We start from the raw sequence: 26732 nt of genomic DNA on the forward strand, positions 1-26732 counted from the left end.
GCAGCAAGAAGTAGAATAGAGAATGGGAAATAAGTGCTGTTGGTTGCTCACTTGAAGAAAATTCTCTTTCTCACAATGATCCCGTGCCCTTACTTTATAGATCTCATTCTTCCTAAAGGAGGTGCTTAGCTCATGCAAGAGACATGCACTCTCCTTAACCTCTCACATGCATGCTCATGTGCCCTTCTTAACTCAACTGAAGTAAAGTGAATTCGCCATATTCAAAACTCATGCAGCTTGCATGTGGTTAAATGCATTGAAGATGACTAAACTGAAGCCCAACAAGGCTTCTTCCTCATGCAAAACTCCACCATGCTCATGTGCACTACCTCATGCATGCTAATTTGTTAAATTATGGTATGTCCTATGCTTAGGGCAGTTTACTTCAAATGTTTTATTAGCCACTGTTTAGCAATCACATAAACATCTTTAAGTAAAGTGCAGATAGAACATTAAACGATTGACAAAAAACAAGCCAAGAAAAGAGACACAAGATGTGGCGGCTAGCCAGGGACAAACCCCAATGCGGAGAAACCCTTTGGTCAATTCTTCTTTAATCTTCAATAGTTCAGCAGAGAGAAATAGTACAATTCAAAACTCTGTGATTTTATAACAGCAGCAGCAAACCCTAAATCAACAAAGTCGAACTTGGTCGAAACAACCCTGGATTGACTTCTAGTCAACTTGAAGAACTTGGTCTTCAACAACTATTTTCGGCAGCCCAAAACAGTCCACAATACTCAGTCAAACACTAGTCAAAGTTCAACAATCTGTGGTCAGCCCTAACCAGTCAATGCTGGTCAACTTTCAGGTCAACGCTAGTCAACTTTTAGGCCAATGCTAGTCAACTTCCAAGTCAACACAGCCCCCAAAAAGTCAGCACAGGCAGCCCTTGGTCAACGCTCCATAAAACAACCCAGCACTTGGTGAATGTAGCCCAGAAAGTCAACGCTGCCCTAAATCAGTCAACGGTGCCCTAATTCAGTCGATGCTGCCCTAATTTGTCCTTCTTCTTGCATGTGTGAGAGAAGTTGCTCCTTTGCTGGCCCAATAAGATGAGGAGAGAGAAGACAAGTTGAGATGAGATGAGTTGATAATGAATCAACCTCACTTGTACTTATATGATTTGTTGGGCATGTGTGCCACACATTTAGCTGCTGGCCAACCTTGACAATTTGTCAAGTAAATACAAATAAATTCATATCTCCATAAATACTTGTCGGAATCGGATGATCTTTAGATCAATCCTACACCTCTCGACAAGAGGAATCTAGGAAAAATATCAGCTGCCATAAATAAGGTGACCCACATGGAGTTTGGCCCTAGTTGCCAATTTTAACATAATTGCACTCAACTTAACTGGAGATGATTGGACATAAGGTCATGTTGAAGATGTAACGAGGTTTAATCTTCATAATATATATATATATATATATATATACATATATCATTGATGTATTTATTATAATTTTGTCAAGCATGTTCTTCATGCTATAGTCAAAAGAATTTTATTTTGAGTCAAGAAAATTTATTTATGTCATGTCCCAGTTGGACATTTAAAATAAATAAATTTGAATTTTTTATTATGAGTCATAAGTCCACAAGATGACCAAGTTAGGCCTGCTTGGACAAGTCAGCCTAGCCCTCCATTTTATGTTATTTCATGAGCAATTGTCTATTGTGATCTTAATAACATTTTCTGGCGCCATCTATTTGGTTCTTCGAGCACTTTCTTTTGGTAAAGATTGTCATTATACATTGTTAAATACTTCATTGTTCTAAATTGAACATTATTGTAATTTTTCTCAAGTACGTAAGACTCTTGAGTCTTAACAATCTCACCTAAAGTAATAACTCATATTTTGCATCCTGGAAATAGCATTGCATTAATTAACTTACCTCCAAGCATAAGCTTGGTTGATAGAAAGATAGGACCACCTTTCTCACCCAACTTACAAAGCCTAGATTCTCTTTTGTGGTTAGCACGGTGACCTTGCAGTCGTTAGAGCCATAATCTCTGTAGCGCCAAAGGCATTGAGTGGTTAGAACCCTAGGGAAGGTATCATTATGTAATGTTCCTAATTAGGAAAAATAGTGATATACAAAGCAAACAACAAATTACACCACAAAAAATTTTAAACTTTAGCATGCACCCATGAAAAACCAGAAATGTAGAAGTAGTTGAGCCATTTTATTATAAACTGGAGCAAGAGTACAAATATATGGAAGGAATGCACTTGGGCTTGCCTCAAAGGCAAGCAGAGCAAAGCCCAAGTGAATAAATATGAAGCCCGGATGCTGCTATCAACTGCCCAAGTACTGCTCTGCGCTGCCCCAACAATTCTGCACTGTCTGCTGCAAAGATATAGCTGGAAACCCCTCCTTAGGTGCTCAGAAAATTCTGCAAAATTACCTCCAAGCTCCTCAAGCAAAACCCACCAAAACCCAAAAAGGGTTTGGCCTAATTCCGACCTCCGAAAATCGACCCCCAAAGTCCCTATGCTCTCCACTCGCTGCTGAAATACGCTGCCTGTCAATGCACCAACAAACTTCCCCCAAAACACTCCAAAAACTCTGCAATCAACTCCACAAATATTGCCCTTATTTCTTTTGGCAAGTTCCAGCCTCAATGAGCATGCTCCTCACTCCCACGTGTGCCCAATGACACCCTTCTGCACAAGCTTGGGAGCAACAAACTCACTCCAGAAAACGACTGTCTCCTCTAGCTCCCAAACTCCCCAAAAAACTTGCAAAATACTTCAACTCCCTTCTCCTAATTTCCGTCGGCAATTGCTCCCCAAAAGAGCACTGAAATGAGTACCTCAAGAGCCCCTTTTGCATCCTCTAGAAATATGCATTCACTGGCAAATTAAAATGCAAATGATGGAAAATTCACTGTAAGTCTCCTTAGGATAGGTGTGAAAGATGTTGAAGAATCTAGGGCAAAGTAGCGTTGTGATGATTCTTCGTTGCTCGATAACAATTTGTGGAGTCTTTTTACTTTTCTTGTTAGCTTATGCTTCTTCTTTTTCTTATTAGTGCATATGTGTGTACTTCGTCAAAATGCTACCAAAACAAAATAACAAGAACACAAAATTTGGCTGTTTGCCAGGGACAAAACCTCTCCACTTTTGAGAGGAAAACCCTTTGTAAGTTCTCTCATTGAAGCTTCTTATTTGAACAATTGCCAAACCCTAGACCTTTGACTAGGACATCCTCCAAGCACAAGTTAAATCCTTCATCTTTTTGCACTATAACTTCCGACACATTAAACTTTGTCTTTCAGCACTTGGCTCCTTAGCACTTCGTCCTTCTTCTACTACTTGTCTAAGTTAGGAAACCCTAGAATATTAGGGCTTCTTTACTTCGTTCTAGATATAGTCTTTTTCACTTTCCTTTGTATACCTTGTAGACCTAGATACACATTTGAATGAGGCTATTCATGCTGCTGCCTTGAACTGCTGTCAAATCTACAAAGTTTACTTGTTGCACGTGTGAACAGAAACCCTAAAACAATCTCCTTTTCAATGTCTTTTCCTTCTTCGCCGCTTGGGGAGACCTTATTGTCCTTTTTTCTTAGCCTAAAATCAAGATACTTGTTACTGTTGTAATAACTGCAGGGATCCTCCTTTAACTTTGCATGTGTGGTTGCAAAAACCCTGGAACATGTCTATTTTTCTTCGCTGTACTTTTTCCTTGTTTGCTGCCCTTGTAAACTCCTTAACTTGGCTTTTCTTTGTCCTTCTTCGTCCTCCCTTGCTTGCAGATTTCAGAATACAATCTGGGTGCCAAATTCTGCTCACCCAACAGAGAAAAATCTCGGTAGTAGTACCTCTCCTTCGGAGACAGATGCTCTCGCTGAAACCTCGGAGAAACACTCCGGCAATTCCGGCTTCTGCCCTCTGCGTTAGCTTTTCCGACAGTTTCGGCAGTTCCCGACAGTTCTGGTTTCTGCCCTCTGCGTAAGCTTTTCTGACAACTCTAGTAGTTCCCGGCAGTTTTGACTGTTCCCGGCAGTTCCAACTTCTGCCCTCTGTGTCAGCTTTCTCGCTAGTTCTCGACAGTTCCGTCTGTTCCCGACAGTTCTGACTTCTGCCCTCTAAGTCAGCTTTCCCGACTATTTCGGCAGTTCCGGCTTCTGCCCTCTGTGTCAACTTTCTCGGCTGTTCTGGCAGTTCCTGGTAGTTTGGCTGTTCCCGGCAGTTCCGGCTTTTGCCCTCTGCGTCAGCTTTCTCGGATGTTCCGACAGTTTTGGCTGTTCTCGACAGTTCCGACTTCTACCCTCTGCGTCAACTTTCCTGGCTGCTGCGCTGATCCTCCTGGCACTATCTCTGCCTCTCTGCTTCTGTATTCACTGCCCCTCAGCTGCAACTCCAGATCACTCTCTCAACTTTCTTAGCAAACCCAACCCCAAAAAGTCGAAATCTTGATCTCTTGGCGTGTTCTCCAAGTGACCGTCAAGCCTCCTCTTATACTTTTCTCATTGACAAATCAATGGCCAAGATTAAGTCCCTAATCAACAAGCTAAGATTAGATCTGGTTTGATCCATGACTTTTGGACCATTCTAACACAGTTTTATATTAATTCACATGAATATTTTAATTTCCCTAAGTTTAGACTTAGGGATTCCATTAAAAATATTAATTATTTTAATATCTCCCAAACTGTTTAGAATCTACCCAAACACTTTCTGGGTATTGGAGATCTCATGTGCCTTAGCCTCTCCACCAATTTTCGTGGCTAGAGCACATCCGATGCTACGCTAAATCAACACGTCCTCTTAGCGAGGACTGTGCTCTAGTAATACTTTTCACTGAGGATCACTCTGATTATCCGGCATTGGCCCCTGTGCTGATGCTAGGTCTGTTGCCCAACATCCTCTGCACTGCTACATCTTGTACTGCTAACCATGGCCCTGTCACTACCACTGTTGCATCTGTACTGCAACTCCCTCTGCATCCGTGTTGCTGCCCATAGCTCTGCCACTGCCACTGCTGCATCTGCATTGCAACCCCTCTCATCATGCTGCATCGTGCTGCCTGTAGCACTACTACTGCTAACTGCTACACTACAACACAATTACTGAGAAGTAAGTAACTGATCTCCCAACTCTGACATCTCCGTCAGGTTAGAAACACTCCTGATGCTGAAGCTCCCTCTCTAACCTTTGCACTGCTGCAACAACTCCATGCATCTCGCACTGTTGCACACCTCTTTGTGCCATCTTGCACTGGTGCAACACTCCCATGCCTCTCGCACTATTGCAACCTGTTAGCCTCGCGTTGTCCTGGGAATCCTGCACTGTAGCTCCCTCTGTCGCTTCATCCGCATCCGTCTCTACTGACATCGCTAGTACTGCTACTCCTCTTCGGGCTCTCGTAGCAAGGTCTAATCCAAGAGGTTGGGTACCTCGAGGATCCTGCCTCTCATCGCTTGTAGTCCTCCTGACTACAACTCAATGTCTCCCCACTTCTTCTGAAGTGACACATGAGCACTCATGGCACATAGAGCAGACAAGATCCTGACCTTCCAGATGACAAAGTTGGCTGCCTCATCCAACTTGTCCTGATCCCTTAGCCCATTGATGGCCATCTCTCTGCTCTTCTTGTCGGCGCCTCCATGTCTCTGTACTTTCCGCCTGGAAGTTCTCTGTTCGACTCTTGATGAGTCTACTTCCCGCCTGGAAGTTCTCTGTTCGACTCCTGATGAGTTTCTCTGCTTCCCGTCTAGAAGTTCTTGGTTCGACCCCTGTTGAGTCTCTCTACTTCCCGTCTGGAAGTTCTCTTCTGGACTCCATGTGAGTCCCAATTTCCCTCCTGGAAATCCTTATGCCGATGTCAAGCTGCCCCTCTCCGATCGTCTGTGCAACAACAACACTGATCCGAATTCCTTGGCTAGAAATCACCCTCGGTAGCAACTCCCTCTACCTTGGCCTTGCCCTGTTAGGTACTGTTCTGATTACAGTACACCACCAGCTCCACTCTGCATCTTACCCACACCCTCCTAAACCCCAACAAACTGAAGGTTAGAGCTCCTAGGCTTTGCGCAATCCCGGCACCGACAAATCGGCGTCCTTAGCCAACTGCGCCAGCCCTCCTGGCCTCTGTGTGGCTCTGCGTGAGCCTGCCTTTGCCTCCCTCAGCCTCTGCGTTGCATCTTCCTAGCTCAATCTTGATGACGCAGGCACTGTGTCACCCCTTCTTTGTTGCTACTCTGCTAGGAACATCGTCTATCACTCGGGATAATTGTTTTCTGCTGTTGCTGCTCTATTCGAATGATGTGCTCAATTCTCCTGTGATCTGCAACCACGCTCTGATACCATGTTGAAATTTCTAAGTCTGACATGTTAGAAACCCTTCATGCGCTTTACTGATTTATTCCTACCTGCTTGTTCTGTTAATTAACAAGTTATTTACCATGTAAATATTAGAAATAAACACAAGTACATGCTCAACACTTTACACATCATCAACTGAAGGAAACAAAAACAAGCACAAAAATGACACTGTTATTTTTGGACTAATGTCCTTGGAAAAACCCAATGCGGGAAAGCCAGTGCAACTATCTGAGGGTTTGATTTATTAAGCAGTTTCAGAATACAATCTGGGTGCCAAATCTGGCTCACCCAATAGAGAAAAATCTCGGCAATAGTACCTCTCCTTCGGAGACAAATGCTCTGACTGAAACCCCGGATAAACACTCCAACAACTCCTTAGCTCCAATCTGCCCCACAAAAAACCCCAGCGTCAGCCTCTTCTGCCCTCCGCGTCAGCTTTCATGGCAGTTCCTGACAGTTCCGGCTATTCCCGGTAGTTTCGGCTTCTGCCCTTTGCGTTAGCTTTCTCAGTAGTTCCGACTGTTCTCGGCAGTTCCGACTTCTGCCCTCTGCGTCAGCTTTCCTGGCAGTTCCGGCAATTCCCGACAGTTCGGGCTGTTCCCGACAGTTCCGGCTTCTGCCCTCCACATTAGCTTTCCCGGTTGCTGCGCTGATCCTCTTGGCACTATCTCTGCCTCTCTGCTTCTGTATTCACTGCCCCTCAACTGTAACTCCAGATCACTCTCTCAACTTTCTCAGCAAACCCAGCCCCAGAAAGTCAAAATCTTGATCTCTTGGTGTGTTCTCCAAGTGACCCTCAAGCTCCCTCTTATACTTTTCTTGTTGACAAATTAACGGCCGAGATTAAGTCCCTAATCAACGGCTAAGATTAGATCTGGCTTGATCCATGACTTTTGGACCATTCTAACACAGTTTTATATTAATTCACATTAATATTTTAATTTCCCTAAGTTTAGACTTAGGGACTCCATTAAAAATATCTCATGTGCCTTCTCCTCTCCACCAATTTCTGTGGCTAGAGCACATCCGATGCTACCCAAATCAACATTGATTGTCCTTTAGGCCGACATGATAATTTCATGATAATTCATCTTTCATTCATTATGTATCTGCTTGGAGACATACATGATGTAACATGCCCTTAAAGGGTCTCATCATAGTTACATTTTGATTTGATTCTCTAGAAGCACTTCAAAATTTGCTTGACCTATTTTCAATGAGCAAGAAACTCATTGACAAATAATATCAAAATAATTTCTCTTTTCTTGAATAAGTACAAATATCAAAATTACATTTATGAAGACCGAACCTAGTTACATTTCCTTCAACAGAACCTCTCTAGGGTGGCACTCGAAGTCACCTGAAGAAAGGGTGAGTTGTCCGCTTGGAAAACTTGTGTTGGACAACAAGTGACCCAGCTAAGCAACTCGAGCAACTGAGTTAAGTTTTTGATATGCCAAAAGATGCAAATGAATTTGAGCTCCCTCCTTTTATAATTTCGTGGGCCTTCCTTCCCACGTGGGCCCCTCCACCAAGCAAATCGAATTCCCTCCTAAGCATTTCAAACCATAGGCTAAGTGAAGTGCGTTTTTCAATGTGTGAGTGGCCCCCACATTCCACTATCAAAATAATACAACTTCCTTTTAACTCCTAAGTCCTTTACCAAAAATGAGTGGGTTCCATAGCCTCCAAAATTGGGGAATTAATTCTGTTCCAAAATAATTTAGGAAGGGACATTACACGTTAATATAGCCTTTGTTGTCTTTCCTTGGGTTTCTCTCTCACAACCTACACTAGAGACTAGCTTCAAAATAGTTGAGAGGAAGGATTTATTTAGATAGACATCTAATTTAAAGTAAACCAAGATCTTGCATTTCACTTACGCTTAGGTGTTGCATTTCATATAGGATAGTGAACATTCTAAGTAGTAACTGTTCATCCGGTGACTTGGTAAATATTTTACATTAAGCAAATAATTTTACTCCATTAAGGCATTGGTCTCTCAAAATTTAATCTAATTCTTCTAATAACTGAACTTGCTAATCATCATTAGCCAAGTTGCTAGACCATTCAGTTGTGTCTCCCAGACTTGTCAATTGTTGATAAGTCTCTCATCCTCACATTTCATAGGGACTACCCCCCATAGCCTGCTGTTGGGAGACAATTAGAATGGAGAGGGCGGGGATCAGAGTGACAACCCCCGCCTTGAGTCGTTGTCGCAATCACCAATACAATTTGGGTGACAACAGGCATTGATATTTTTTGTAACATAAAACGATTGTTTCCTTTGTGAATAATGCTCATATGTTGACTAATTAAAGCATCCACTTTTATGATGAGGATGCCAATAAAATGATTTTGTAATATGATTTTCTTTTAACATGCTTGTAACATTTTCCTTAATTATTTTTGGCATATGATCTTCATCGCATGTTGATGTTGTTGGGTTGATTACTGGATCTTCATTTAGAATTTCCATCGTCTGTATGGAAACATCTGAGTATGTTTTTTCCTTCAATTGGATTCATATATGTTTGAGCCATAGTATTAATGGGATTTGTATTTGTCTCTTTCTTCTCAAACATTAATCTTGAATACTCTGATGCTTCTATTTGATTAAGTTGTTCTGTTTTGTTTTCCAATGATGGCTTCATAGCCTTGGATTTCTTGACTTGTGCAAATAAATTCTAACTATGATCTTTTAAACGAGAAATTCCTTTGTTTTTATCTGAGATAATTTTGTCTACTTCTTTTTGCATCCTTGATATTGAATTTTGATTTTCTTGAAGCATCACCTTTGAGATATCTTTAAAGTTTTCTAATAAAGGTATTATCGATTTTGAGTTCATTTTCATTTCCCAAAATGTCATCATCTTCTTCTTATAGGGTAACATCAAAATAATTTTCTCCGTGTTTAACATGAAGGTACTTAGTTATTTTAAGCGAGTTTTTTTTTTTTTTTTTTTTTTTTTTTTTTTTATAGATAATCTCATCAAATTGCTTTTGCATTATTGATATTGACTTTTGATTTTCTTGAAGCATCACCTTCGAGATATCTTTAAAGTTTTTGGATAAAGGTATTATCGATTTTGAGTTCATTTTCATGGCCCATAATGTCATCATCTTCTTATTTTTTATAGCTTATAAAAAAGTTACATTTTTTAGTTAATTTAATAAAGATGTATGAATGCTCTTAATTTTATATTAGAGTTGTATTAATTTTTAATTTTCTTTCCCAATGGCCACTTTATGGAAAGTCACGTTTGTAGGTGTATTAAGCCACCGAAACAATGAATTCGACCATGTGATTTTTCAAATGGATATGAATTGGCACAAATGGCAAGTACGGACAATGATTGTATGGCATTGCAAGTATGGTGGAATAGATTTTTAACTAACTTTTATGGTTGCTACAATGAATTTGCAGTGGATGGTAATCATACGAACATGAATTTGTATGGTGGTGTATAACAAGTTACAACGTTGGTACATAATTGCAAAATCTTTTTAATTGGGCAGCTGGAATTGTACATACTGGTTGACTTATAGTATAATTAGTTTGACCAGTCGTTATATGGGTATAGGGGATAACAATGATTGTAGGGATGGCAGTACGAAAGGTGGATGGGCAATGGAGAATTTGTATGGTACAACAAAAATTTGAATAACAGAATGCTTCTTGTATGACAGAGATGGTAGCTAATTTTAGTAGTGGATTGGCAGCTGCGGGGTTGCAGCAGCGGTTGGTGGCTGTAGGGTTGTGGTGGCTCTTTTTTGTTTCATATATATGTGTGTGTGTGTGCGAGCTATTTTTTTCATTCTTTTAAATTTAAATTATATAACTTTGAATTATATATATATTTTAAATTTGAATATTTTATTCTTTGTTAATGGCTAAGTTCGCAGGATTCAGATACAGATCTAGATTCGCTAATTTTTTGAAATCTAGGATCCGGACCGCACAGATACGTCAAGTACAAAAAATATAATAATATTTTTTAAATTTTAAAAAACACTTTTAGAGTTCAAAAATCAAATCCATTTATAAATCACAACATTTAGAACTGAAACCATTAGATATATTATAAATATGAAGACTGAAACACTGAAATGATGCATCCTCCCTCATACAAAAAGGATAATATCATAAATGATAATAGTAAGTACAAAAATGAGCGTCTCATCCATGATCACTCTACTAATATCATAATGTGCAGTAGGTTTAACTACATATCCTCAAATGGATTTACATTATCTTTTGCGTTTTGCAACTCTACATCATGAATAGATTAGGGGGGTCTTGAAATGTAGGAAGTTGCATCGGTAGGCTCGACTGGTGGTGGAACAATATCCTGAAGTAGGTTGAGGTGAGTCATGGCATTCAGTGTTAGGTTCAAGTCAAAGATCTCAGGCTCCACATCCCACATCTTGCTCGGGCCTTTTTTATACTCTGGTTCAACATGTGATAGAAGATAGAGGTTGGAATGAACATACACGAGATTCTCAGCCTTTGCTGCTCCCAACTTGTTTTGCTTCATTGAATAGATGACGCCATATGTACTCCAATTCCTCTCAGCTGATGAGGAACTAGCAACCTGTGATAACAACTTGGTGGCTAGAGTCGAGAGGTGAATGCTATCCCCACCATTGAAGCCCCACCAAGTAATATGATCAAGATGCCCTCAATCATCCATAGCTACTGGATTTGAAAAGCTACCAGTAGATTGTACAAATCCTCCAAATCCTTGACATACTTCCATTGTAACTCCCACAACTCTATAAATTATCCTCAAAGCTGTCTTGTATCTTTGTATCACTTTAGAACCCTTATTTGGCGCTGTTCTACCAAGTAAAAACAAAATTTTGGAATGATAATATTTGGGGGGAAATGCATAGGCCAAAAGGTGTAATGATGTGGTCATTTTGTTCCACCTTTTTGTAACTATGTCCTTTACTTGCCTTGATAATTTCCCTTATCCTCTCTAGCGTACTATCAATGTTTTCATACCCCAACAAGGTGTATCTATGTCAAATGTCCTAATCAAGGTCAAGATTGGTTCAGTAAACTGCAGAAAGTATTGGACCTTGTCCCGCCATGCATCATCAAGAATGATGGACTTGATTTTTTTCCCTCTATCAGAGGTGGAAGTCCTCCATGATTCCCAAAAAGGGTCAATGACCATTGCTTGTAATGCTTGTCTTACCTTCACAAGCCTCTTTATGACAAGAGTGTGGGAGGCAAAATGGGTTTCAACAACCTACAAGTTTCAAAAATCAAATCTCAAATGAGAAATCATATATAAATTTGTAATTAAAATTAAGAATTTCCAATACAAATAATATTGATTAAAAAAATAGTATCTTTAAGATCTCCAATTTTGCAAAACCTTGATATATGGCCTGGGACATTGAATGATTGGTTATGAATGTTTGGATTTTTTTTGCTGCTACATATATTTCATTAATCCATCCAATCTCACTAATCTTGGCAAGCATAAGGTTCAATGAATGTACTACACATGAAGTCCAGAAGATGTGATCATATCGACCCTCCACAATCATACCTACAATTTTACAAACCTGTGCATTGTCCGTAATGACTTGGACAACGTTATGTGTTCCCACACTTTTTATCGCATCAATAAGAATTATGGATATGAAAAATGCATCTTTCTCTATTTCACTGCAATCAACAACCTTCAAAAACATTGACTCTTGGGGGCATATTGCAGTAACATTAATTAATGGACGGTTTCTTTGGTCGCTCCATCCATCAGAAATGATGGACACCCCTGTTTCTACCCATGTATCTTGGATTGTCTGTAGTTGCCTATCCACAGACTGCCTCTCTGATGCCAACAAAGTAGTGCGAACCTTTTCATATCCAAGGCTTTTGTACCCTTTTAACACTTAACTGTCTTAATCATTTGTTGCCAATAAGGGGAATACACCAAATCGAATGCTAGCCCATTTGCATAGATGCAATGAGCTACATGTTCATTGACTATGCCTCTACCTTGATTATTGAAAGCTGCTTTAAGAGGGCCTAGAGTGGGACTTTTATTAGATGTGGCAACAGACTTAGATGGCAATGAAGGCCTAGTTGTGAAGCTTTGCATAGGGTGTTTTTCCGTAGCAAGCTTCCTATTAGCAACATCTTGCAAAGATGCATATAATTAAATTTTTGTAGGACTCAAATCTTGGCCAAATTTGCCATTTGCATCTTTTGGCCCGGTGCATACTTGCATCCTTGTGTTAGTTTGTCCAGTCAGATGGGTCTTCACTCTGGTATATGAAATATCTTGGCATTCATTGCACTTCCATTTATATGAACCACCTACGGGATTTTTTCGAATAATCTCCACATATTGCCATAAAAGAGATTTTGGGTTTGTTTTGATGATTTCCCTTTCACTCTACTGTGATGGTTTCATTTCTATAATTTGTAGGCTATAGTGTATGTCTGCATAATCCGAAATAAAAAATACACAAAAAATTAAAATACATAAAAATTAAACATTAACGCACATAAAAATTAATTTAATTTGACTGCTGGATTAATATAATTTGAAGCATGCTGGAATTTTTTTCAAAAGATCCCAAATTTGGTCTCTAAATGCACCAAAACATTCGACAACCCAAAACCCTCACTGAGAATAAAAAACAGAGACAAATGTGAACTTTGAAGAATAGACAAAAAATGATAAAATCAGACGCTGAGTTAAAGTCTCTCGGACGCTTGGGGAGGGCGAAATTTTTAATTAACTAACACCATTGGAATTGGGACCACCTGTATTCTGTGGATTGGACATGCGGGTACAAGAGGTCTGTTCCGGAGTCCGGACCCATGGTACTAGTGAAGTTGAACGAAAAAAAAATTGATGACGAGAAGCAAAGGCAGTTTACTGTTTAACGTCTGAAGACAAAATTAAAAAAATTAAAAAATTACCAACCTGTGAATTGACCTCAAAAAATTAACAAAATTATTAGCTACAGGGATTGCTGCCTAGTGAATAGTCCTGAGTCCTCTGTTGCGCTGTTGCTCAATGCTCTATGAACAGGGGTTCCTGCCTGATGAATAGTCTATCATTGTGCGACCGACAAGCTCATGAAACTGTCTATCTGGGAGCTGTTGTTACGCTATCCTTCTCTGTTGCTATCGAAATGCCAATATGTGCGGCCGACAAACTCAGAAAAAGACAATGATCCACATTAAGTCAAATAAAAACCTAAAACTGAAGTCTACAAACTAAAAATCACACTGCAAAAAATTTGAAATCTGGAAATTTCACAGGATCTGTTTCCAAATTCAGGGATGCGTTTCCGGTGAACAGTGATCCACCACGTTGCCGGTTCTTGGACTGATCTAGGTGGATCTGGATCAGATCCGTGGATCCTGGACCATGGAGTATTGGATCCGGTAACACAGGTTAATGGCCGAGGGCCAGTTTTTTTTTGTAAATTATTATCTTCAATGGCCAAGGGCCTGAGCATTAACAAGACATGTAGAATGGAGAAGCTTAAAAAATCTTGTGTGGCTAAGTATTGAAATTTTGACCGAGGGTTGATGGCCAAAGGCCACAATCGGAGAATGAGGCTCTGATACCAAATGTAATAGTCAAACCTGGCTCATGCGTTAAATAATCCAAAAGACTTGGAATATTAAAGTATCTATTTAGATCAAAATATATTATATTGAATAATGTATGAATGAATGATATTGATTTTACAGTGAAGGCCCCATATATATACCTCTGTAGGGTGCCCTTTCACGAATAGTCATGTCTTTTAGGTTTCATTATACTAATTATCATTAGTTATTATTAATTTTTTATTTATATATCTATGTTCATGACAGAATCTCATAGGCAAAATTTTGTTTAAACTTTAAAGCTTATATTTTTTCATGATTTCAGAAGAACTTTCTTGGTTGATGGTCATAGTCATTCAAAGAAATCTTTGTTGTTTATGTTTAAGATTGCACATAGGGTATATATTGATTTGAATGTGAATATCTAAGACAGTAAAGTGTTTTTTTATTAAGTATAGATGGAGAAGTCAGCTTGACTCGAGAAGTGATTAAGTTCTTTCACACACCATGCTTTTGATATAGTTAACTGTAGAATGGTAATTTAATGTCAACTAGGAAGAACGTTCAGTAGAACTTGTTACTTGTTATAACTGGTGGTTTATATTTCAGGAAAAACTTGCAACTTTCCGCATTAAAGAGCTAAAAGATGTTCTGGGTCAGATTGGCATAGTGAAGCAAGGAAAGAAGCAGGTTTTATTTGGAAAGAACAAAGTTCTGTTACTTTATGTTGTGACAAATTGAAGCATTCAATTGAATACCTTAAATGGAATAGTCATTTTCTGAGTTGCACTAGTATTGCAAGGCACAAAAAAGTGGCACTGTTCTTTTGTTCTTATAGCATACATTATCTTTGCATAATGATTTCATAATTCATTTTTTATTCTAGACTTTCCTATTTGAAATATATAAGGTATTCTACATTTGGGTTGTACTCATCGCTTGCATTTTGCTGCTTCACATTTACCCCACATTGTAAATGTTTTATTTTTATTTTTAGTGAGTTTCATATATACTATATTTGGCTTATTCACTTCAAAGACCAATGCTGGAACTTAGAAAGGCACTTTACTGGTTGCATGATGCATCTCACAAGTCTAGTATCAAAAGCATGTTTCTTGTAGCTTTTTGATCACAGTTGAAGTTAAGCTTCTTTTTTTGGTTAATTTTATATTATTTGAGATAGTCTTATCACTTCTCAAATTTTGATCATGTTAAGCAGGTGCTTGTGGACAGAATAATAGCAGTGCTCTCTGCATGTGATCAACAAGGTGAGGGAATTAGTTTAGCTTTATGTTGGTGGGAAAAGCCTTTGATAACTTTCTTTAATGTAGTAATTGCTTAAATTAAATTTATCTTGTTTCTTGTCTGTACAAATAAACTGTTGAAATATGTAACTAGGTTCGGTCTTCATAATGACATATGTAATCATGATTGTATGTATTTAATGTAAAGAGAAAAATAAATTTATTATTATTGTTCTTGAGGGATGGATTTCATGGTCAAGGGAAATTTATTTTTAGGTCAAGCACCCATTGAGTGCTTCTAGGGCTTGTCATTGAGTCAACGAGTCATTGTCATGTGTGGAAGATCCTTTTGAGGATGTTACATATTGTAAAAGAAATTTTATTTGAGTCAAAATAGAGTCAAAAGGCCCTCCAAGATCTCGTTATGGTGCAAAGATCAAGTTGGCCTTCATAAGAGGACAAGTCAGCTTAAAGGAAGGAATTCGTAGCTCTAGGAAGCCTATAAATAAGAAGGAACTCGACCTCATTTGGACACACAACAAGCAAGTTCGATCTCCTCAAGAGAGAAGTTGGAAAAGGATGAAGAAGAAGAAGAAGAGCAAGTTTGAAGTTCTAGGTCTCTCTCTCTCTCTCTCTCTCTTGTGTTAGAGGTGCTGGAAAGTCGCTGGGCAAATCGAAGTGCTGGAAAGTTTCTGGGAAAATCGAGTTGCTGGGCAAGTCGAAGTGCTGGAAAGTTGTTGGGAAAGTCGAAGTGTTGGAAAGTTGTTGGGCAAGTCGAAGCGTTGGAAAGTTGATGGGCAAGTCGAAATGCAGGAAAACTGCTGGAGTCGAAATTGCAGAAGAAACTGCTGGGTCAAAATTGCAAAAGAAACTGTTGGGTCAAAGTTGTAGAAGAAACCACTGGGAGCGAAGTTGTAGAAGCAATTGTTGGGATCGAAATTGCTGGAAAGAAAGCTCATCAAGGAGAAAGGTTGACTTGGTCTTGGAGGGATCTTTGTCAAGGGTCTTAGGTCTTGGAATTCATCATTTGAAGTTCTATAAGAAGAGAAGAGTTCTTGCAGGTTTTCCTCTCAAGTGGAGAGGTTTTGGGCCTGGCTGATTGCCTATATCTTGTGTCTTCTTGTCTTATTGTTCTTTAATGTTTGGTAGCTGTTTGATGAAAAAATTCTAAATATAATCAAGTGAAAGAAGAAGCCAATTAAGTTAAGTAAAATATATCACAACTAGTTATCAAAGTAAGCGAAATCACCCTACTTGCTGCCCCTAGATTTCTCAACATAAATAAATTGCATATTTGGAAATGCGATCATTAGAAGCAGATAATTTCAAGCTGGAAGAATAGTGGAGGATCTCTTGAACTTGTTGAGTTTTAAGCTTTTATGCTTGATTTATTAGTTATGATCTATAGTTTCTCAATGCTTGGCATAGTATCTGAATTATGTTTATGCATTGGTTGGTTATTTACAAGAATTATGTTTATGCATTGATTGGTTATTTACGACACATGCATTTATGCATATTCATCGGTTTCTGGGCATGTCTTTTATAATCCTACTGTATTTTTGCAATCGAAATGATGTTTTTTAAGAGTTATAGTGTGATATTTAATATCTATTGAATTTGGCAGAGTATTATCGATGCCAATGAGCAGCATAACATCTTGTTGAACTTAACACTAAATAATGGTCAAGACTCAAGACTGTAATGCTTCTGTTAACATTGCGCTCAGTGCATAACAAACTCAGTTAAATTACAATAATCTCCTGGGTTGCTCATTCTAGAATGATGTCGAGAATAGAGAGAAAATTAAAAACACGTACACAAGGCTGACTATATGAGTAGACATGGATAAAATCACAAATAGTGGCAAATTAGATATGCTCTGTTAATTATTACCAAAAGCATACGTACAGTGAATCATGTCTCCTGGAATTTATGAAAAGACTACATACCATGGCAATAGTCACAGAGATTGGCCAATTTTCGTGCCTTCCATAATTGGGAAGATGCAACCATGAACTCAGCTCCCCACATTGTTGGTAACTTAATTATAGAACTACATAAAGACATGTCTTCAATACATAAATGCATTATTTATCAATCCCCTTTTTAATGGTGTTTAAGGTTTACAATGGACAAATACAAATTTATGCCTAACATCTATCCCTCTTTTCTAAAAATATAGACAAATAAAAATTTATGCCTAACATCTATCCCCCTTTTCTAAAAATTGTCTGTTCTGTTCAATTACAAAGAGAAAGGTGCATCCTCAACAAATTAACAGGAAGTACAAGCAGGAACATCAATAACAACAGCAGGAACATTGACTGAATGATGGTGCGAGGTAATGCTAATGGTAGTCCTTGTGATTGAGCCATCGACTATTTTGGAATAGAGGGAGTTGGATAGTTATGGGAATAAATTATCGCAATGAAAAGGCTCCTTAGTGGAAAAGATGGAATCCCCGTAGCCACACTACCAGTCAAAGACTGAAGATAACACTTGTGGTTGTCGTTGGCCTTGGTGTAGTTGGAGTCGGCTATGAGCAGGTCACTTGACTGGACATGCAAGTGCAAGATCTCATCAGCATATTTGTAGCCTAGATGGTTTTCCTTTGTGCATGTTGTTCACATGCTAAGTTATCTTCAAGCTCTTGTGTTCTCTGACTTGGCTTGCAGGTCTTATTTTGGAAATCCCCTCTAGATGTTCTCTTTCTACTATTGTGATTATTCCTCCCTATCTACCGTATCAATTTTATGAATGTCCTTATTATATGGTTTGCTGTGTGATATTCCCACTTAGCAATATTGCTAAGGGAAATATCAATCCTGCCCAATTTTGTCTTATTTCATGTTTGCACTTAGGAGATGTGGGTTTAGAGGTCCCATATGAATTTGGGTTTGCTGTGTGATATTCCCACTTAGCAATATTGCTAAGGGAAATATCAATCCTGCCCAATTTTGTCTTATTTCATGTTTGCACTTAGGAGATGTGGGTTTAGAGGTCCCATATGAATTTGGGGATTAAGTGAGGGCCCAAACATTAGGAGGAAGGGAAATATTGCGGCTCTAGTGGAGCGTGGGGGCCACCCCATGGAGAATTATGACCCTTATGTGGAAGACGCTCTCATTGGAGCAAAGTTGGTGGTGGAAGTCGAACTGGGCCCACATGGGCCTTTGGTGGCTCTTTGATAAATAGAGCAAGAGGCACTCATTTTGGTCATGCATTCATCTATTCAAAAATCGTGTCTTTGGCATAGCACGCTTGAGCTGAGGCCAAGTTTGCAGTGCTGTTTAGCACACGAGTGTCTTTGAGCGGAGACCTCAACCCTTGCTTCGGTGGACTTCGAGTGCCAGTCCAAGGAGGGAGTCCTACCTATACCAGTTCGTACCAACAACAGGGAGTGTGAGTTTGTGAAGAGGATTGGCCACAACAACACAGGGACTGCGCAGTTCTTGGAGGACACATGCTTGGAGGTTGAGGAGTGAAGGGAGTTGGGGGCTGAAACTTGAGGTGGAGTTTGGAGAAGTGTTGTGGGGGCTTTTCCAGCATTTTGGCGGAGCAACAAACACAATATTTGCTACATGTTACATCTTCTGCTTGTGGAGGGGACCAAGCATTTGGGGAACAATTTTGGAGCATCAAAACTAGGACAAACCTTTTCTGGGTTTTTCTGGGTTTATTGAGGAAAGGCCAAGAGTAATTTGGCATTTTTTTTGGGCAACTTTGAGGGGTCAAATAGGCGCCCCAACACAACCAGCAGCTAGAGGAGCTAGGGGAAAGTTGGGCTGAAATTCCAAGGTTAACATTTGGCCAATTCCCTCGTGGGTTATTGGTGGAGAGCTTGGGGTTAATTTCTCGGATTTTTTTGAGCATTTGAGGAGTCCCTAACAGCAGTTCTTTGCAACTAGCAACATATTTTATGGGTAGTTTCAGCACAAAGCCAGGAGAGAGCAGGAGCAGATTTGAGAGGGATTTCTTATTGTTCATTTGGGCTTTTAGCTAGCTTGCCTTGAGCAAGCCCCGATGCACTCTTTCCAGCACCACACCGTACATTGTTATTTATTAATAAAATGGCTCAAATCAACATAGTTCATGGAGATTTTTGGTTGTTAAATGCGCTGTAAATTTTTATGTGTTTTTGCTATGTTTTCTTCCTTTATCATTGTAAATTTCCATTAGGAATATTATAGTGGTATTAGAGCCATAATCTTGGCTCAGCTTGTGGGAAACCCTTCATTCTATTATGACAAGACCATAATAAAAAGCTAAGAAATCATGGGATCTAAAGAAAGGTTAGAATTAGACAGCATGGCAGAAACCTTGAATGAGGTGATTAGGATGCAACAAATGATGATTGATGTGGGGGAGAAGTTGATTCATTCCGCAATTGGGAATCAGGACCATTCTCAACTATACAACAAATCCACTATGCCCAAAATTTTGGGTAATGCATCAAGATGGCAAGACGTGATTGGAACTAATGTGGAGCTATTGGAAGCAAATTAGAGGGCATACCAATCATTGGGTCATGGCATTCAAGCGTCCCTCTCTTTTTGGGAGTTCTATGAACTAAGAGGCATGCACAAACCAATGGGTATTCAGTGGAGTTATGTTGGGATGATGAGGAGGATTAAGGAAGAAGACAAGAGAGTAGTTTAAGGGGCCATGGTTGGCAAGGAGACATTTGAGTATACACTCGGTGATGAGATGCCATCCGTTGTTGAAGTATACCTTAATGAGGTATCTCGGGTTGTGATCGAGTTCTCAGGTGATAGTAGCGCACCACAGGTTGATGAGGTGTCGAGAGACATCTCCACTGTTGATGAGGAGCCAATAGGTATAAAGGCATCCATATCTATGAAAGAGTTTCCGGACGATAGTCACCTAAGTTCTTGCATGTTGGGTTGTCTATGGACGAGCAGTCGAAGGCTCGTGTTGAGTCCATGATGGAGGGGGATGTGCAACCATCCTTTGGGCTAGCCATTAATGAGGGGCATCATAAAGACCACACATTGGGATTTCAACACAGTTCACTTTAGAGGCACACTTATAGGATCTACAACGTCATTGGCCCACCCTTATGCATTGGGTTGAGGGAGGCAGAGTTGTCTAGACATACCAGAGGAATGACCAGGTTACCAACACTGTTGGGTCACCTTTGCCCATTGGAAAGAGAGAGATGAAGCTACCTAGCTAGATCTCATGTGTTGACTTGGATAGCGGGATGAGACGATTGGAGTTGCACAAGGTGCAACGTCTGCATGTCGGGATTGTTTTATGTGTTGGAGTTCGTGCATTCGATCCCTCTCTTGGGATTGGATGGCGAGAGATTCTGAGTTGGTACTCGGTGGAGTGGACTGGACTCATGGAGATGGTCATAGTTTGGAGTAAAGCTCAGTGGGAGCTCTTAGACGCCAAGGGCACTAGAGGCCTAGGTTGGTATTGGGATTGAGGTGGAGCTCCCTATCCTATATCAGACATGTGGGATGGCTATGGCATTGATAAGGTAGTCGACCTAGTAATTGAGCACATACATTCCTGAGGGGAATTCTAGTCGACATTAGTGGACAAGCGGTTTATGAGCAGGCTACATGGATTGTATTGACATGATGGTTGCGAATGGGGTCACAAGATGATTATCATTCTCTGGTAGGAGTTGGTGAGAGGAGGTGACATGGGTAGGCCATTGGAGCAGGCATTGTATGGAGACGATGTTCTCCCATTGGGGTATCGGGAACAAGAGTCACCTAGGATTGACACAACAGAGATATCCCCTCTAACAGGTGTGGAGTTAGGCTGCTCATGTCTACCAGGGTAGATGAGGAGGTGTAGATCACTTCGTGGTAAGTGTACTAGCATCATGGTGGTTGCATGGGCACATATGGGATTCCTTATGGTACTTGGGGGCATGGTCTTGAGTGTTGGTATCCAGGGGTGCATGGAGTTGTGCCACAGAGTTCAGTGCTATGCAGAGGAGTGTAGGGGTACGTACTTGTGTGCAGTTGAGCAAGATGATGCACAAGTTGTCAGAGTGTTGCCGCCAAAGAGATACCCTGACAAGGGCATCAAGAACACCATTAGGTTTGGCACACTCAAATTTGGAGAGCGAGTTGATCAAAGGGCCGACTGTGAGCTTCCATTTATCACTCTCCAGCATTGCACACTAACACATGGGACTTGGATATTATCTCTTGATGCTCTCATCACGAGCAATAGGACTCATGAGGTTCATTTGAGACAGTTGGACGAGACACATTGCATTGGGAGAGAGGCTTTCCAGTTGTGGAATATGGTCAGGACGCGAGTTGGTGGATGTAGGCTTGGGGGTAGTCTGATCTCCTGCAGAGGTAGCACTTGCTTCACACTTGAGCCCACACTCAGGGTGATACATGATCCCCTTTTAGTGAGACATTCTGAGGTGTCTCTATAGCATATACAACGGTTGGTGGACCTTGCTTACAAGCGGATGTTTATACTCCGAGCAGTATTTGGGAGCACTTTTAGGAGGCAGGACGACAAATCCCACTGTGTGGTATGGATGATGCAAGGTTGTGTTGCACACACCAGATTGGTTCGTGATGTATGGAGTTCATATATTGATTGCATGCAGGGACTTGAGACATGGTACGAGCTGGTTCCATCAACTCTCAGGGCTATGCCACAGTGGTTCTGGTTGTGGGATTCAGGGGTTTGGTTGGTCGATTGGACACTCTGCTTCGTGGTGAGTGGGATCAGGACGGGGGATGACCCAACTCAGCCCTAGTTTGACATGTGGGGGAGCGTTGAGGCCTTGATCGCATGGCAAGGTTGGTTTTCCTTGTTATCACTACATATCAGGGTGAGTGTTGGATTGATCCAGGTGGATCTTCAGATACAATGGCATGGAAAAGCTCCAAATTCAAAGTGGCAAAAAAGCAAGTATCCTGACATCAGATCGAAGTGCTTGTCGCCCTGATTCCAACGGTGCGAACAACACTCCAATCCGAGTCTTGATGATGAAGTTGTGGCAGAAAGAAGGTTGCCTTGTTCCTTTGGAAAATGAGGCTTTTTCTTATAAAAATGGTTTTAAGCCTTATGAAGGCAAATCACAATCGCAGAAGTAAAATGGGTGGACTTAAGGAGGCGCAACGGAACCCCCGATCAACGATCTTCAACTAAATCGCAATTGGGGGCAGGGAATTGGCGATATCGGGATGGAGCAGTTGGAACCGGGCAGAGCCGACTTGCGATTGCGATCGGTAGAACCAGAACCCCGGGCCGTTATATGAGCGGGATGTCGATGCGATCGGCCGATGCTGATATCGGTGATCATCGATCGATGGTCGGAAATCCCCGCTAACAGAACTATTGCACCAATGATATGTCGATTACGATATCTGGGCTGGACCCGATGGGTCTATGAGCCCGATTTGATAAACTTTGAGATCCGGTTGTTAAGGTTTTGCGTCGGAATTATTAGTGTTTGACAGGTTTTTGTGTATTATCGTTTTAAATGATAAAGGGCCTATTTTAAGGGTTTTGTTGTGCCCACTGACCCTTCCATCTAAACGACCTCTATTATTACCAAAACAACTCTGATTTTTAAGCGGCGTTGTGCTATAAAGCCCAAGGCACGCAGCGGTGTACGAGAGAGAGGATTTTCAGCACGCAGTTCGAGGCAGGAGAGCTTTCAGGTGGCCGATAGTGCATTTTGTCTAATTTGGACAAGTTTTATATGTTTTCAGCCCCTCTCAACGCCACAGACGCATTGGTGCTATCCATTTCTCCATCTGAGGTCTCCATTTCATAGCCATTTTCCAGAATGGAGGTATAAGCCTCTTTTTATGTAACTGGTGAATGTAATTCTCTTCTTTTCATGCCATTTAATATATGAAGGCCTCCCCATTGATTGAGCAGGGCCCGGAGACGTAGTCCGAGTTGGACGAACTTCATTATCAAGTCTTGTTGTCTTCTTGTTGTGCCTTTATGTGTTCCTTCTTCTTTTATGTGTGCACATTAGATTTTTGTGTTAAGCTGCAATTTCTACATGTGATTCTTTTCATATATCTATAAGCAAAAGATCCCTGGATCAAGTGGTATTAGAACAGGTCTTTTTAGATGTGAATTGCATGTTTGTATGCTAACAAGAGATAGACTTCGAAGAGGCCAAGGGGAATTATAGCTTTTCGATCCCGAAGTAGGGCGTGCACATCGAAGGAGAAACATGGCAGAAGATGAAGCTCATCTTGAAGAAGAGCGCAATTTTCGCAAGACCTTCTATTCAATGGCAGAGAATATTAGTCAGTTGGTTTTAATGCTGGAGAAAGCAGAAGAGAGAAACCCAGAAGAACAAGGTTCAACACATGGGAATGGTGGAGAAGAAACCCCTCCTCCTTCCGCGAGTGAAGGTTCTCCTTCCTCTCACCACCATAATCGTAGAAATTCAAAGGATGCATCTAAGAAACCTTTCTTTAAATTAGATGTTAAATTTGATCTTCCCATGTTTAATGGTGAAAGTGACGCATAGAAGCTTAATAATTGGATTAGGCAGATTAAGGTCTACTGCAGGATTCAACAGATCGTGGAGGATGAGGCAAAGATTCAGCTGGCCTCTCTACGGTTGAGTAGCACCGCTCTCGTTTGGTGGGAGAGCAAATTGCAGCGCAGTAAGAATGTGGGTAACCTCTTTTCCTCATGGCCTGATTTTATTTCTGCGTTAAACGAATAGTTTTATCCCTTAGGATACAAGCAAAAAGCTTTAATGAATTGGCAGTATTTAAGGCAAGGCAAAGGTCAAGATGTTCAGAGTTTTATAGAGGAGTTTAGAAAGCAAGCACTGAACTTGGGTATTGCACTTGATACACCTGAGTTTGTAACTAAGTATATTGGCTCATTGCATAGCTACATTAGGCATTCATTGTTGTTGTTTGAACCAACCACTATTGATGCAACCAACGTAAAGGCAATCCATATTGAGAACAGGGGAAAAAATGAAAGAGATGATCATTCCAAAAAACCACCGTTCAAACCTCCCAATCCACCAAAACTCCTAGCCAATCTTGCTACAAGGCCAGTCGAGACCACATCTCCATGCATTCAGCTGAACCCTCTGCTCCATGATCTAGACCCCAACAACTTCCTCTGAGTAAATTCGTTGTGGACAATCTGGTTCATTGTCCCTTAAAGTTTCTCAAACACCCTCTGATACCATTTTGTTTTTCCATGATCTTGGTGTCTGGGATAGAATCTTAAATCACTGACGCTACCAAACCAAAGATCACAACAAAACTACTTTGCACAGTGGAATATAAACAACAGTAAATCTACCAATGTACAAAATATAAACAACTTTTTACAATCTTTAACCCAACTTCGTTATATTAATCAACATATAATACAACAATCTAGGGCTCCCGTACCAGGGATAATGGACCTCATACATCCACTGATACAAGATACAAATCTGGGGCTTGGTGTCAGTCCATCGACAACCAATCTACCCTCAACAAGATACCCTGACCATCTGGTTGATGTAGTCGACTCTCTTAGCTCCTCTCGGTCATACCCTATACCTGCTTGGTCCTTCGACTCCCGATCTATAGCTCCTGCCTCTATCAATTCTCCAAGTCCATTTGGCCACTGAACCTCGCCTATCGATCTACTCTCTAGTTGTGCCTTTGTCCATCAAGGGCACAACACATCAAGACTCCTGTCGAGTTGTTCACAACTCCAATTGTGAACAACTATCAGTCTGCCCATTGTTGCTCCTCAACTAATCAGGGAGTTCAGCCCACTATGGTCTACCTGCGCTGGACCGATGAAGACGAACATGGGGTACGAAGGCCTACCACCAATCACTGCAAGATGTCCATCTCCCACAATGAACATGGGCTAGGAGGTCTACCCATCATCTGTTGTAGAAGTCCTTCTCCACACAAGTCTAGGGCTACACAAACTGCTTCTGGTTGATCAGACCCTTGAGCTCAACAACTGCCACTCTAGCAACCACCTACGTCCATGAAGATGGTGCAAACCGGGCTCCAACTTGGACACTATCATGCTGTCCTCCAGCAGACCATAAATGCCCAATGCACAGTCACACTTGGTGCACTCTCACGTTGCCCACCAACAGTCCACGGGTGACTAATCTTGCTGTAGCATCTGCTCCTTGTTAGGACATCCAGTCATGTAGGAGACACTTACACATGGCTGCCAACAAACTTCTCCTAAGACACCCATCCATCTACAAATTACATCATCTCAAGAGGACATACATACCTGCAACCTTAAGGTGCTTCTCTTGACATGACACCCAAACAACTATTGATATAATTTGCTCATAGGATGTCCTCCAACTGTCCTAGTCTAGGATTGTCAAGTGTTTCCTCCTTCTGCTGTACAAGGTCCTTTATGACAGAATGTCTAAGGCACCTTGTCACCTTACTACTATCCTCACTAACAGTTCTCAAAGATGATAAGCAAAATTGTCCACCCTAGAACAATCTAACCATCTAGTAACAAATACAACTTAACACTTCATCAGATACCTTATTCTTTCATTTATGAGTTGGTGTACTGTTGTAGCTATTGGCTGCCTAGTTAGGGCTGCTAAGAATCCTTAGTAGCCTACTCCAGAGTCCAAATGCTTCCAAAATCTCTCCCACAACTGCGCCTATCCTCAATTAAGGAGCTACTCCCATACGTTTAGATGAAGGGTTGTTCTAGCCCACTGTCCAGACTTACGACCCTCCTCCTTCCTGAAGTGAGACCTCGGTCAACCTCCAAACACCAGTACTGGGTTGCGACTGCCTTCATCGAGGTCTGTCCACCCATAAATAACATCAAAAATAGCCCAAAAACACACTTGAAGCTTCAAACTTCCTCATGCAATGGTAAGGTCCTATTAAGAGACAAATACAATGCTAAAACAACCCCTTTTCTCCCATGTCTTGTCCTCCAAGTCTGTGGCCAGCTTCAGATGAAATGATCTATGTATTTGTTGCACTTTGGATGAGTGAAAATGACCTATCCACTCACCTCTATTTATACAAAACTCATGTGGAGTCAACACACAACTTTTGGCACTCTACTCATCAAGCCGACCTCCATTAGGTGGCACATTAACCCACAACTACATTAGAAAATTCATATTTGAAGTTTTAGACCTCATATTTGACTAATTTTTGATGCTCTCGGTTACTCTCAGGATCATCTATCACCTCAAATCATCACATGTCAAAAACTCATCACAGATTCACACCCACCACCTTGGGTACAAATCCCACAAGCTTGGGTTTCATGCCCACAAGTTCTTTTGTGGCGCTCTAGCCTCCAAACCATCGATCGTGAAGGCTTGGAGTACCTCCTAAGCTATAAAAATCAACACTCCCTCTTAGAGGGGGAGGTACTTCTAAGGCTAGGAAGTAACCGTCATCATTCGGCGACACTAGCCCATCTGGCATCCATCACTACAACACACTCTGTAGAATGAACCCAGTAATCTCGATAGTGCCTCTGCCTCATCACATCTAAACCTGAATATCCCAAACCTCCATAGGGCTGCTCCATCTGAGGCTA

At 40.8% G+C, this 26732-nt stretch overlaps 1 protein-coding gene across 4 annotated transcripts in view; it reads left to right on the top strand.

Annotated features, from left to right (window-relative positions):
• LOC149168737 (E3 SUMO-protein ligase SIZ1-like) overlaps positions 1-26732 on the top strand; it is a 415166-nt gene that overhangs the window by 14512 nt on the left and 373922 nt on the right. For 3 of the 4 annotated variants that reach the window (XM_089428401.1, XM_089428402.1, XM_089428403.1), the window contains exons 2-3: positions 14539-14640; positions 15149-15197. In XM_089428401.1, coding sequence (XP_089284527.1) covers positions 14539-14640; positions 15149-15197 — 151 coding nt within the window. The remainder of the gene's footprint in view (positions 1-14538; positions 14641-15148; positions 15198-26732) is intronic. The other variant, XM_089428404.1, reaches the window with a different exon arrangement.

The sequence above is a fragment of the Pinus tabuliformis genome, chromosome 4_2 (genome assembly GCF_031772625.1).
Source record: "Pinus tabuliformis cultivar Carrire ecotype Pingquan chromosome 4_2, CPIR1, whole genome shotgun sequence".
In the NCBI taxonomy this organism is placed as follows: Eukaryota; Viridiplantae; Streptophyta; class Pinopsida; order Pinales; family Pinaceae; genus Pinus; species Pinus tabuliformis.